Below are 14,443 nucleotides of genomic sequence, written 5' to 3'. Positions count from 1 at the left end.
GTACAACATGTTCTGTGTATGTGTTCATTGTGCAGGAGACAGGTGAACTGGCGTGAGGCTAAAGGGGAGGAGGAGATTAATATTTATCAGTCAGAAAGGAGGAGACGTACCATCCATTCACTCCCCAAGGAGAGCAGGGTTAGTGAGTTAACACACAGACATTATTGTTTTACAACATTTTATTTATTCCTTTAAATATTTTTTTGTTGAAAACATAACTGTATTTTAATCCAGCTTTACTGTGTTTCCTGTCAGCTGCAGTATCATCTGAGTTTATCTTTTTTCTGTCCTTCACATTAACCACTCCAATGTTTGCTATTGCAGGTTCATCCGACTTCAGAGTGTGTAGTTGATGAGGGGAGGAGGAGTCAGGGTAATCACGGTTATCACACACGCGCTGCCATGGAGGAGACAAGTCGCCAGAGTGCTGAGGCTGCAGACGATGACGAAAGCACCTCCGAGGTACATGCAGGACTGTTACTGCCTTGTGTTTCATTGAATTGTATACATCACGGAGGAGTTAAGAGGTATAACCTTTTTGAACAGTTATGGACTGCTAGTACTGTGAAATTGAACATGTAATATAATATGTATTGATAGATAGACTAGACCTTTTGTCTTGTCTCTTTGTTTTTAAATGCCAAGAGAAGCCATTCATAAAAATAATCAAAGAAAAAAATATCAGACTGAAAATGTAAAAATATGGTGTTTATTTAACATTATGTCTAATTTCATAGTAAGTCTAACTTTAAAAAAAGTCAATTTGTTTTCATTCAGGTGGACCAGCTCCAAAAGGGGTATATTGAAAGGTTAAATGGGGTGTAGCTCTGCTCATCACCACTTATCTCTTGTTTATGTCCATAACAGAAGCAAATCTAGCTGATAGAAGCACACCAAGTTCACATGTGCCTATGACAAGATTTCTTCTACATTACCTGTTTTGATGCCTTTCCTTTTCATGGATTTTGTTTGACTTTGTCATTTTATTCATCTCTGTGTCCATTAGAGTGCTAACACAAAATGATGCATGTTTCTAGGGAGAGGTGGAGGTACGGCAAATCAATGGGCATTCCTCAGAAGAGGAGAAGGATGAGGAGGAAAAGGAGCCCTGGCCAGATGACCACAGTAGTTCGAGGTGGTACAGTGCATCACTCATATCATATCACCTTAAGACAGTCAACACATAAACGCTCGTATTTGACGTTGCATTATGTTTGCAGTGATTACTCTAGTGATTACTCTGACTGGACAGCGGAAGCCGGGATTAACCTTGAGCCCCCCAAGAAGAGCGTTAAAGTGAAAAAGAAGAGCAGTGGCTCTGAGGAGGATGGAGAAAAGAAGAGGGATGGGAAAAAAGAAAGAAAGAAAGACAAACCAGACAAAGATGGCGCATTACCAAAGAAGAAGAAGCCAAAGGAGAAGAGAAAGGTAATGGTAAAATTTCTGTTTTTCTCCTTCTAGTTACAGAAGGATTGACGAGTATTTATTAGCCATCTGTAAAGAAGTGCTCAAAAATGTTTTAGAAGAGATTTAATAAACACATAAGTACATTGTTCTAAGCTTCAAGAAATGATTCTTTTTTTAATGAAATTACATTTTCAAAGAATTGAAAGACAAGAGGTCATCTTTTAATTTGATGATATAACAATGACCGTTTTTAGTAATTATTTGAGAGAGCTGTGAGCTCTAACTTCTGACTTCATTGAATGGTTAGAAGGGTGAGGCTCACTCCAAAACATTAGAAGTAAATATCTGCAGTGCTGCTAGACTGCCAGGCCAGCCTGGGTCACAGAAGCTTTTGACAGCACCTCTATTAGAAAACAGCCTGTGGCTAAGTTCTGTATCAGGATTTTGCAAACTAACTACCAAGTGTAGGCCCGTATATAAATTCACAATCTCTCACATTTTGGAAAAGAATACAAAATGCTACATAATGCTAAAACTCCAACTGAAACCGCGATAAATACGTTTTCATTTTGTTTGTGTTATGCAGAGAACGGAGTTTCAGGAGGAAGGGCTAACTCTGGAAGAATGGCTTCCCTCTCCCTGGATTACAGACACAGTCCCCCGGAGATGTCCTTACATACCCCAGATGGGAGACGAGGTACACGCCCACTGTTTCTGTTACAGCACATTCTCACCACATGTGCACCACATGTCTGCTCATTCCAAAACACAGGCTCATACCTTACATAGCAACCCTAGAAGACTGCAGTCATGTTAGTGGCTCCATGAGGCTATAATGCTCATTGCCTTCTAAGAGAAAATAAGAGCCACACTCACTGATGTCGCCATCCATAGCAGCTAAAAATATCTTTTTAGTATATCTTTCGTTAAGAAATGTACCACAAAATATACAAGAAAGAGTTAAAGGTGCCAGGTTATATTTCTGTTCGAAATGTCAATTAAAGTGTGTGTGTGTGTGTGTGTGTGTACGTGTGTGCAGGTATACTATTTCAGACAGGGCCATGAAGCCTATGTGGAGATGGCTAAACAGAAAAAGATTTACAGTATCAATCCCAAGAAGCAGCCCTGGCACAAGATGGAGCTGCGGGTAAGGACCAGTGTGACAAAGACGGATTTAAGACTCTCTGAAGAGAGACATCGCTCTTTAGGTCCTATGTATCTAGAGATTTACACTGTCTTTTTATTTGTGTGCCCACAACCACTGAGGAGAAGCCTGTTATAAAAAATCACAGTAGAGCCATGAAATAATAATCTTGAATAGTTGAGTTAATGACAGCGACATTCATTAAGAATATAAAAGCCAAAATCATAGTGAAACACATTAAGCCGCTCAAATTTTTTTTTATCAGTCTCTCTGATAAATGTGCAGCAAACATCTGATGCCAGAGCCTGGTTTACAGTCTAACGTGACACTCTGGGAATGCACTGTTTTCAGTGGCATTTATCTTTTAAGTGTGCTGAATTTTCAGAGCAATTGCTGAAAAGACCATTGCACAAGAGAAGAAAAAAATGATGCACAGACTTCCTAAGAATTCATAGTGGTTCTTTGGAACTGCTATAAAGCTGCACCCTACAATATTATCATTTACTTTCATTGTCAACAATTCAGCACTTAATCTGCACAAGCACAGTCTTTAGTTTGCAAACCACTCACTGGTCTTTCTTCTTTATGACAGACACCTGACTAGTTTCACTTTGACTGGACTTGAAACCTTTTTTCATCCTAAAATCCCCCTTCAGTGAAAGGAAAATGTCTGCTGAGTAAAAAGTTTCATCCCTGTATATGAAGAACTAAAAAAAAGAAACCCCATCAGACACTTACAAAAAAGAACTTGTGGGTATATGTTTTCATTTCTCTCCATGTATGGAGGCAGAAATAGCAATTTTTGTGCAGTTGGGAAACCATAATGCATTGGAGGCACAGTGTGCATACATGTGAATGTGCTTAATGTAGCTCTCTCTTCTGTATTTTTTGTAATCTGAACTACCAGGCATGGCAGCACTAAAGCATTACTATCATCAGTGTCACCTTTTCTCAGCTGGAAAAACTTAATGTAGCATTGCTAACACTAACACACACATATGCACCACATCAAAAAGTGACTATATCAGGAAAGATTCAAAAGTAGTGCACTGACATATGCTTAACCAAATACAGTTCCAGTGTGTGCAGGTGACCTTTCATCAGAGGAAACAAGGTGCGTTCATGTGCAATATCTATTTTTCATTTGTGGTGTTCAGGAGCAGGAATTGATGAAGATAGTTGGCATCAAGTATGAGGTCGGCATGCCCACATTGTGCTGTCTGAAGCTTTCCTTCCTGGACCCTGACACCGGAAAACTTACAGGAGGATCCTTCTCTATGAAGTAAGCATCTCACTGTGCTACATGTTTGAAGCGTTACAGGGTCAAAGCAGTACTGCAAATGAAGTCACAGCTGCACAGATGTAAATTTCACAATGCATATCAAACATTTCTCAAAGATGTTGACACTTCTTATATGGTACATATGCTACTTAAAATGTGTCGCTTCCCAGACTTATTTGAACTATCACATTCATTGTCACTTTTTTCCTACAATATGCAAATTTTCAGTGCTAAGTGTGAAACTTATTTTCCTGAGTAATCTGCTCTGTTAGGTTTCCTTTCTAAATGAATCCTCATGTCGACACAAATAAGAAGATAGGATCCATAAAACTTTTAATCCAATAAGCTTGACTAAGATGAAATAAAGACAATTTGAAAGTAGTTCTACTACATATTTTATGTGTCTGATGTACTTTATTGTGTGCTGTCACGATGGATGTTAAAAATATTCTGTCATTTCTTTTGTGTATTCTTGGACTTGATTTGTCATTTGTTGCCATGTTGCAGATACCACGACATGCCTGATGTAATTGACTTCCTGGTGTTGCGGCAGCAGTTTGACAATGCCAGAAAGAGGCAGTGGAGTATAGGTCAGCTTGTTTCGCCTCGGTTCACTAACTTAGCTCAGCTCATTAGAGGCAAATGCAGAATTCTTATCTAATAGCGACCTTTGTATGACAAAACATATTCATATATAAACTGCACTCAGTTGATGAAGTAGACTGTTGTCTAACTATCTACACTCCCTCTGATTTGTTTATAGGTGATAGGTTTCGGTCTGTGATTGACGACGCCTGGTGGTTTGGGACCATTGAGAGCCAGGAGCCCTACCAGCCCCAGTATCCTGACAGTCTGTTCCAGTGCTACAATGTCTGGTATGACCACAGCTTGGTCTTACTGTATTTTCAGGTCAGGGTTGTAAGTCTAGTTACAATAAAATTGCAGTTTTAGTCAAAGCTTTACATAATCTCATTTTTTCTTGAGTTTAGTGACGAGATCCTTTGCATCAGTGTTCTTAATTTTACCTTAAGTTGAGTCAACAAATGACGGAAGTCAGTCAAAGACTGAATAACCCCCAGGCAGAAATGAAAACAGAATCAAGGAAACGTTGCTTGTGGTTATGAGGAAAAGGAAGTGTCTGTTTTTAAATTCAGAGTTGAAAATGGCATAAAGGGTTATGTACTTCCCAAATGATATTTCTCAGTACACTGCAGGTTAATGCCAGAAATGCATTTAACCCCTTGACATAATATGACCCCCTTAAAAAATAATATGACCAAACTATGTTATGATAAATACCAGAAAAATCTCTGCTACCCGAATGAACAGCCAGTGTAACATGAAGAAGGAATGTGTGGAACAATTAACACTGATTTTGAGAAATATAACTTGTAATTTAGAGAGAGATTTTCAAAATCACTCAAGTTGGCTCCTCCAAAACCGTGAAAATATTGGCATCTCCACTCACAATGCTGCATAAACACCTCACAAGCTGAATCATTCAAGAAACTTATTAGAACCATCCTAGATGACAGTTTGGATATTTATGATGGTGCCAACTAACACTGCTCTTTGTTTTGTAATGCTCAGTGCTCATGTTTCATTGTCAGTGCCATTCCAGTTTGAAACATTAGTAAGCATATTGTTTGTGAGATTTTTTTCCTGCTCAACACTTCTGCTTCATGCCAACAGATAATTTGAAAAACCTTGTGAGACAATGACAGCCTCTTTAGACTCAGGGAGAGGAGCATCAGTGCTAACAATACGGCATCACCTTTGTTAAATATAAAGGAAATGACAAACACAAAGGCTACAATATGATCATGTTGATGATTCAACACTGTTTCCTTCCCATGCAGCTGGGATAATGGAGACACAGAGAAGATGAGTCCTTGGGATATGGAACCCATCCCTGATGATGGTAGGTATCGAAAAATACACCCACGCCTCAGTGGATACAAATTCAAGTAAAAGTACAAAGTAAAATTGAGTTTTTTGTTTCAAGATTTGACTACTTTCTCTCTATAGCCACGTTTCCTGAAGAGCTGGGCATGAGTGTCCCGCTGTCAGAAGAGGAGCAGAAGGAGCTTCTGTACGTCCCTCTGGATGGAGAATGGGGCTGCCGCACACGTGCGGAGGAGTGCGAACGCATCATCAAAGCCATCGACCAGCTCTGCACACTTGGTATGATATCTTCAAGCCCCTGTGGAAAATGACTGTCCACTTATGTCACGTAGGCAGGGCTGTGGAGTGACGGCCACGAGGGCACAGTTCTCATAAAACCACATCAGCAGCATGACACTACAACACTTGAGTCACTGTTCTGAGCTCATCATCGTGAGATCACATGTTAAAAGGAATAAGTTGCTAATGCATTGATATGGATGCTTGCTTGGATTCTCTTTAAATGATGTAATGTCATTAGGCACAGACTTTGCATATGTGCAGGCCTCCTGTTGGAAGAAAGCTGGTCTGATGGTTCCCTCTAGTGACAGTTTTAGGAAAAACACACACAAATACCAACAGTCAGTTCACTTAATCTTTCTAGATCTCTCCCTGTTACTCCTACACTTCATGCTGCAGTTAGCTTGCAGGTTTATATTAGCTCTTTTATGTGCATCTAAATTTAGCCAAGAATAGCCAAAAGTCATAATGGTGTGTGTTAGCACTGGTAATAATTGTTATACATGGGTTCTTCAATTTGGAATGAGGCAAAGATATTCTTTTTTTCTTTCTTGTGTTTTCTCCTGTGTTTTGTCCATCAAACTCAGATGTGGCAGCACCATTTGCCTTTCCAGTGGACCTACAAGCGTATCCCACATACTGCACAGTTGTGGCCTATGTGACTGACCTCAGTACTATACGCCAAAGGCTAGTGAACCACTTCTACAGGTACCTCACTCCAGGTTGTGTTTGATCAAAAGGGATGGGAGACATTGTTTGTGTAGGTGAGAAAGAGAATAACATATACACTGATTTGTGTTTGTGTTTTCAGGCGGCTGTCCTCTCTGATGTGGGAGGTTCGTTACATAGAACACAACGCTCAAACATTCAATGAGCCAGGGTCATTCATCGTCACTACCGCTAAGTTTGTTTCTGACCTCATGCTGCAATTCATGAAGTAAGTATGATAAATGCCAACAACTAAGCATCTTTTAGCCAAGTATAAATTACCCAGTATGTATTTTATACATATAGTTGTATAAAATATACTTCTTAAACCAATTCCAGTCCAATTCAGGGTCGCAGTGTGCTTGAGCCAATCCCTGCTGACACTGGGTGAGAGGCAGGATACACCCTGGACAGATCGCCAGTCTATCACAGGGCTGACACGTTGAGACATGTTGAGACAAAGACTGTCACTCACATTCAAAACTATGAGCAATTTAGGGTCACCAGCTAACTTAACTTAACTCCAAACTTCATGTCTTTGGAGGAAGCAGCAGTACCCAGAGAAAACCCACTCAGACACAAGGAGAAGATTAAAATTAAGTTACCCTTATGAAAACACACACGGAGCAGTGGGCAGCCAGTGCTGCGGTGCCCGGGGAGCAGTTGGGGGTCTGGTGCCTTGCTCAAGGGTCTCACCTCAGTCGTGGTATTGAAGGTGGACAGGGCGCTGGCTAATCACTCCACCCCACCGACAATTCCTGCCGGACCTGAGACTCAAACCTGGTTACAAATCCGACTCCCTATCCATTAGGCCATGACTGCCCCCAAACTCATGCAAACTCCAAACAGAAAAGCTTCCATGTTCAAACAGGATTCAGACAGTGCTAACCACCATGCTGCCCTCAATAGGAACTCTGATAATTTAAACAAGTATTTTGTTTTTTAGCTGTAACTATTAGAAATTGCACATTTCTGGTTAAGAAATAACACTATCTCTCAATGTTTCCTACAGCATTTGCACTGTTCTGAGTGTGATTATAAACAGATTTGTTTCTGCTCTTCACTCTTCTTTTTCCTTCCACAGGGACCAAAGTCTGACAGACATCATGCCCCTCTACAAAACTATGAAGAAGGCAACCTTCTCTGACTCTGAAGATGAGGTGTGTTTGCACATATATACTATATCTACATTTGGTTGACATATACTATATCTACATTTGGTTGACAGGTTATTAGATACACCTGTCTAAAACTAACATGTAGTATAACAGTCTAACAGTATATCCTGAATATGAATGTTAAAATGTTCTCAAGTTTAGCTGTTTTTTTTTCCCAACACTGTGAATTGCGTGACGTTACATACGGATTATCTGTCAATTTGATTTACTACTGATGGGCTAATAAAACATTGTGTTGCAGAGCAGCCTATAGCATGAGTTCAGTGTGAGTTACCTTAATCATTTTTTTTCTTTTTCCTGTGTAGGATGAGGAGGAGGATGATGAAGATATGAATACTCCTGGAACATCTACAATGAACCATAAGGTAACAGCAACAGTGTGTCCCCATATATTCTAGACATGAAGTAAAATAACCTCTATTAAACTTCTTAAACTTTTAACATGACACTTCTGTTAAGCGTTTATGTTACGTCTTAGTATTGTCTTTTTTATTTTTCTTCATAGGGTCGTCGACCCATGCAGCGCCAACTGCGGACCCGCCCTCCTTCATATAACCCTCATGCATGGAAGGGTCGGTGTAAGGAGCTGCTGGATCTCATTTTTCAGTGTGAAGACTCAGAGCCCTTCAGAGAACCTGTGGACCTACAAGAATATCCGGTACATATGGGGCAAAACTCAAAACTTTAAATGTAGTGCACATTTGAAACTTTTTTCCCCACAAACCCCAAATCTCTCATTTCTTTACCCTCTTTGACTCTGACTCTCCTCCACTCCTTATTCTGTTCTCATCTTTTGACACCTGTAACTGACGGCGTCCTAACTTCCCTCTGCTTCTCCTAGGACTACCTGCAGATTGTTGACTCACCCATGGACTTTGGCACTGTCCTCACCAAGCTCACAGAAGGAAAGTACCAGTCTCCCATTGAGCTCTGCAAAGATGTCCGACTCATTTTCAGCAATTCCAAAGCTTACACACCCAGCAAGAAATCTCGGGTGAGACACACACACACACACACTAACAGGAACTAAAATACATACAATTTACTGTGCCTTATTGTATTTTATTATAATTAGTTTTCATTCTTTGATGAGTACAAAAAATAAAATCCTTGAATTAGTGCTTTTAGTGTCTTTTTTTATCTAAGAATGGCAGATTTATTGTTTTCTTGAATGTGTCTGCAGATCTACAGTATGAGTCTGAGACTTTCTGCACTGTTTGAGGAGCATGTCAGCTCCATCCTGGCTGACTACAAGGCCATCCATGGCCTGACAGACAGACTGACCAGACAGGGCACAGACAGACAGATGCGACACACTACGGACAGACAGACCCGTCACGCCATGAAAAGGAGGAGGAGGAGGAGCGAGTCCCCCACAAGCAGCACTGCATCCAGGTAGAAGGAGAGACATTTTATTTTAGATTTGCTGGTTGTTACTGTGTGAGGAGTGTGATTTTTGGTGTTCTTTTTTTCCATCCTGCCTCTAGCCCAGAGAGGAAGAGACGTGTGTCAACTAGGGTGACCGGGAAAAGGGAACCATCACCAGCTCCTTCACGACCTCCCTCTCTGAGGCAGAGTGTACCCCTCAAACAGCCCCCTCAGCTGGTTAATGGGAAGGTGGACACACCGGCTGCAGGACGAACACGCAGTGCAGCGCGCCATTCGGCACACTCTCCACCCTCTTCATCCTCCTCACATAATACTGCGAGCAACACACCGAGCACAGCAGGTAAGCACTATCAGCAATCAAACAATTAGTAGAAAGGAATAGGTCGACAGTTTGGGAAATACACTTATTTGTTTTCTTGCTGAGAGTTAGGTGTGACAGTCAATACGTCTGTCATGCTTGTGCATTAAAATATGAAGCAGCTAGTTAGCCTAGGTGCCTCCCGGCCTCCCAGCGACATGAATCTCAGGACTTGATATACTTTATCCAGAATTGCCCGGTTGTAACATGCTCCATAATTTACCTTGAATTTTGCATACCTCTGCGACAGAGTCTACTCGTCTGCTGAGGGCTCATAACTCTGTGTCAGCTCCAGCTCCACCAGCTCCCGAAAAAGTGACGCCCACTCCAGCTGCAGAAAGTAGCAGTGGAGGAAGCACCCGGCGGAAACTTAGGACTCCTGTACGACATACACCTGGTGAGTGATAACATCATGAAGACGTGACTGTGTAGTTTATGTAGTTTATGGTCACTTGGCTGTTGTTGTCCAGTAAATCAATGCCTTTCTCTCTCAGGCTCTCCTGCCAGCCCTTCAGCTCAGACCACAGTCCACCTGAATGGCCACAGTAGTCACGTGACCCTGGGTGTGGGGAGAAGGGGAAGGAGATCCAGATTGGATCGGCCAGTAAGCCCACCAGAGGTCATGACCCCAGCGAGCCCTTCCAGACCCCGCGGTCGCCCACCTGGCAAGAAGAGGGGCAGGAAGAGCAAACAGGAACAAGAGGACATAAGAAGGAGTGGCAACCGCAGGAGCTCCACCCCTGATGATGAGCTCGACCAATCCACCGGCGACGAAGGCGGGATGTCTTCTGCACAGGAAACATCTGTGCTGTCGGACTCTGGCACAGTGCCGATGCCCAGACGTCGTGGCCGGCCCCGAGTAGTAAGAACTGGTGACTCCACTCCTCCTGCTGAGTCACCTGAGCCCTCGCCACTGAGGAGGAGCAGCAGGAGAGCCAATGAGGAGGTGACGTCTCCTCCGCAAACTGCTCCTCAGCGATCCAATCGAAAGGAGTCTCCAAAAGAGGAGGCAGGGGAGGAGGCGGGAGGGTCCATGCGCACACGTAACCAGGGGCGACGGTCGGCATGGTACATGGAGGAGGACTCTGAGGAGGAGCAGAGGCAGCTGCTGTTTGAGGATTCATCAATCACCTTTGGCACCTCTTCAAAGGGACGTGTCCGCAAGTTGACAGAAAAGGCCAAAGCCAACCTTATAGGCTGGTAACACAACAAACGAGGACGCTGTCTGCCCTGACAGAGAAGAAATCGGCCTGAGATTTCTGAGCTTATCTATGGGAGGAGAAAAGGCTGAGCTGTGGAAGTCATGCTCAGTGTTGTATGCATATGTGTGCACGTATGTGTGTGTAGGTCTGTGGAGCCACTGGTCCATCTGCTGCTATTTGAAGCTGTGGCTACGGAGAGAAAACGCAGTTACCTGTCCACTACTTCCCGTCTGCCCAGTACGGCAAACGGTGGCTTTCTGACGTGTTCATTTGTTCCAGCTCCTCCTACCTTATTGGTCCATGTTGGATCTGACGCTTGCTGACTGTGCTGGTGGTCTTGTGACTTGCTCCTGACCAGTGAATCCCTCTTCACCTCTGTCTGACACTGTTGCTGTCAGACTGGGCAAAACAGTAGTGGAAAATAATTTTAGTACTTGAAAAAAGTCAGGAGGAGAGCTGGATGTATCTTATCTCACTATTTTTGAGTGTCTCTGCTGGGTCTGTCAAAGACGCCCAGCGAGCGGACTACAGACCGCTGGCCTGACAACGTCTTTCTCCCCCTTCTGCATTGTTCCTGGTCTTTTTTTATACAGCCCCGTCTCTCTCTGCTTTTTCTAAGATTTCTACAGAGTGACTGGCTCTTTGTTTTGGAAGTCTTACACATCAGCTGACCTGAGCGTGTCTGTCTGCGCTAAAATACCAAATGGCGTACCTTTGTAGGTACTGTAGATCTATAGGTTTTGTTTACTATCGATGTGTATGGGTGTGTGTGAGTGAGGTTTTTTTTTTTTTTTTTTGCATGGTAATTAGAAAGAGGAAGCATCTCCTTTTTTCCCTAAAAGCTGTTTTTACTGTGAGGAGGAGACAAAGGATACATGGGTGAAAGGGGTCATTTATATGTTTGGGTAGATCATCTTTCGATGCGTCCTCAACATTAGCAATACCTTGTGCCTTTATGTCTTTGGTGTGCGTGTGCGTGCGTGCACATGTGTAAGTGTGCTTGGCCTCTGCCCTGCAAAGTTCATGTGCCTGTATGTGTATGAACTTATGTCATGACTATGCGAGTGTGTGTAAGTGAAGGAGCGTGTGTGTTTTTATAACACAACTGAGTGTGTCATTCACTTTCAGCGTACAAACAGTGGCATACAGTTTGGTTGTTGTGAAACCTCTCAAAGAAATGTATTTATAGCGGTTGCTAAAGAGACTTTACTGTTGTCGTAAGCTCCATTATTCATGTCAATATATTATCCTATAACCAACCTATCGTCAGTTTATACCTAAGGTACAGCGAGTGGAGCTTTGGGTGACTAGCTTTGAGATGCACTTACCACAGACTGGTTATCAATGCAGTCGTAGGGAGTAACCCTGTGTATTTTAAAATTGTTAACATATGAAATGGAACTTTTTTAAACATGTTGATTATGTTTCTATGGTGACCACACACACACACAGTTCTGTCTCGCATGTTCTAGCACTTTCTCATGCCTGAAGCAAACAGGATGGAGCCACGTCAAACTGGACTGGACGGAAAACAGAGAGAGGGACAGACAGTCTTATATTCATCTTTCTGATTGTGTGCCTTTGCTACTCTGGCATATTGAATCCTTGGTTTCTCTTTCTGGGGCCTTTTTTGGTGTTTTGTTGTTTTTGTACTTGCTGGTTCTGCTCGTCGCTGGAATTGGAGAACTGAAATTTAGGGACTGGACCTGGCAGGCATGTGTGGAGGGCTTATGAAACGGAAAAAAACTAAAAAAATAATAGTTTGACAGGAGTCAAACCAAGTCTGTCATTCTCTCTGTACACCCAACTGACTGAGTTTATGAAGATGATGGTCTCCACCTTTGACATAGTTTTGTTTTTCCCAGCACAGAGCAAATGAATGCCAAAATCTGACACTCGTGTTGTGTGAGTGAATGGGAGGAAGTGGACTGTAGCATCAATATACACCAGGATCATTTCATAGGTTTTTCTTGTCACATATTAATCAACATATATCTCAATATCTCATCTGTTATCATTGTTTTTGTTATTCTCATTGTTTTTTTTTTTTTGTTTTTTTTTTGTCAATGCCAAATTATGTCTTTGGGCACTGAAGTTTTAGAACATGGCTTTTGAATGTGTTTGTTTTCTCCACAGTGGGACCTCCTTTACATTTAGGGTGTCAACTGTATTCTTGTTTGCGCCCCTGCCATACAGGACAATATTTCAGTGGCTACATCTGTGGAGTTGTAATGTTGGAAAGGTGTTTCATAATCTGCCACACTAATTTTAAGACACGATTTATAACTTCTTTCAATCAGTGTCACGACTGCTGTTTGGTTTGTGTAAATGAAGAGTTTGGTTCAATTGAGACGGCATCCTGCCATAACAAATCAAATCTTATTATTTGGGGTGTTATTGAGATTGAAAGCTAAATAATTAATTTGCCCATAGAAATGTTTATTTTGTGGGCAGCAATGTGTTGGTTTTATGTGTTTATTCATAAATGGATCTGAAAACTTTAAACCCAGACCTCCCAAAACTGAGGTATGAGCTCACCTTTAACCAGAAAGTTTAAGTGAGCCAGTGCAAACAAACACAATCAGAAATGATTGGTGGCTAAATGTATCTTTGGTCTGGTTCACAGCACCTTTTCCATCAGGGCAGATGGGTAAGGATGTGAGTTATTTACCATCTAATTTCCCTTCGAAATGCAGTAAAAGTGGGAATGCGGCAGTCGAATGAAAGAGGACATGAGACGCCTCATCAGATTACCCAGACTATCTGTGTTCGTCCGTTCTGTCCAAGTAGAAGAAATGATTTAGGATTGCTGCTCACATGATCATTTTAAAAGGGCCTTAAAAAATCGTGGGTTATCAGCCAGAATTGCTGTTTTAAATTTTTCTTATCTTTTTAAATGTACATCAGTCATGCCTGTCCTGCCCTGTACAGTTCACTGACATCACTGCTTTCCAGCTTAACTCACCACTTCAGATCAACCCTCTCATATGGGACAGTTCTGCATTTTGGGGCTTGTGTATACATGCATTTATTTATCACAGGCCTGTGCTAATGTGTGGCAGAGTTGGCCTCTGACAGGGCATCATGCCCTTGGGTCAGACGTTAAGGGGTCACAGTGGCTGCAAGTGGGCCACCAGCAGGATGGGAAAAGAGCTGAACAGGTTCTGTTTCTCGTGAACTGATTGAAGAGGATGTCTTTGTTAGTTTGGATACTTTTTATATATAAAGGAATTAATGCAAAAAAGAAGCATAAAACTAGAATGTATGTGTAGGGGAGTACTGCTGTCCTGTTAGTTCATACCAATATTTTAAGTAAATAAACAGTTGTGTTTCCATATCTACTTTTCCTCCCTATTCATTTTTGTCTCCATAAAAAACTTGTTTTTCTTTCACTTAGATTTATTTTATTCAAACAGTTAAAATAAAAGTGTTTGGGACTAATTAGTTCGCTGATAAAATACAGTAATACTATCATCGTCTTATTAAAAACACGACAGAGAAACTTCAGTGAAATCCGCACATGCTCTCAGTGTATGAACAACTCTCCCACCTTGCGTTACCAAAGCGTAGCTGCGTCAAAACCACTCCCCC

The 14,443-nt window shown here is 41.9% G+C and overlaps 1 protein-coding gene across 1 annotated transcript in view; it reads left to right on the top strand.

Moving 5' to 3' along the window:
- Nucleotides 1-14,189, top strand: part of phip (PHIP subunit of CUL4-Ring ligase complex) — a 30,587-nt gene extending 16,398 nt beyond the window's left edge. The window contains exons 20-40 of the mRNA XM_026318405.1: nucleotides 36-138; nucleotides 325-462; nucleotides 1,038-1,135; nucleotides 1,221-1,428; nucleotides 1,994-2,104; nucleotides 2,447-2,554; nucleotides 3,709-3,833; nucleotides 4,341-4,423; nucleotides 4,597-4,708; nucleotides 5,693-5,754; nucleotides 5,862-6,017; nucleotides 6,605-6,725; nucleotides 6,829-6,954; nucleotides 7,810-7,885; nucleotides 8,209-8,268; nucleotides 8,409-8,561; nucleotides 8,745-8,897; nucleotides 9,087-9,298; nucleotides 9,391-9,632; nucleotides 9,901-10,047; nucleotides 10,145-14,189. Of these exons, the coding sequence (XP_026174190.1) occupies nucleotides 36-138; nucleotides 325-462; nucleotides 1,038-1,135; nucleotides 1,221-1,428; nucleotides 1,994-2,104; nucleotides 2,447-2,554; nucleotides 3,709-3,833; nucleotides 4,341-4,423; nucleotides 4,597-4,708; nucleotides 5,693-5,754; nucleotides 5,862-6,017; nucleotides 6,605-6,725; nucleotides 6,829-6,954; nucleotides 7,810-7,885; nucleotides 8,209-8,268; nucleotides 8,409-8,561; nucleotides 8,745-8,897; nucleotides 9,087-9,298; nucleotides 9,391-9,632; nucleotides 9,901-10,047; nucleotides 10,145-10,854 (3,304 nt within the window). The 3' untranslated portion in view covers nucleotides 10,855-14,189. The remainder of the gene's footprint in view (nucleotides 1-35; nucleotides 139-324; nucleotides 463-1,037; nucleotides 1,136-1,220; nucleotides 1,429-1,993; nucleotides 2,105-2,446; nucleotides 2,555-3,708; nucleotides 3,834-4,340; nucleotides 4,424-4,596; nucleotides 4,709-5,692; nucleotides 5,755-5,861; nucleotides 6,018-6,604; nucleotides 6,726-6,828; nucleotides 6,955-7,809; nucleotides 7,886-8,208; nucleotides 8,269-8,408; nucleotides 8,562-8,744; nucleotides 8,898-9,086; nucleotides 9,299-9,390; nucleotides 9,633-9,900; nucleotides 10,048-10,144) is intronic.
- The last annotated feature ends 254 nt before the right edge of the window (nucleotides 14,190-14,443 follow it).

The sequence above is a fragment of the Mastacembelus armatus genome, chromosome 24 (assembly GCF_900324485.2).
Source record: "Mastacembelus armatus chromosome 24, fMasArm1.2, whole genome shotgun sequence".
Taxonomy (NCBI): Eukaryota; Metazoa; Chordata; class Actinopteri; order Synbranchiformes; family Mastacembelidae; genus Mastacembelus; species Mastacembelus armatus.
Note: the sequence above shows the minus strand (reverse complement) of the source record. Positions and strands in the feature narration are given on the sequence as shown.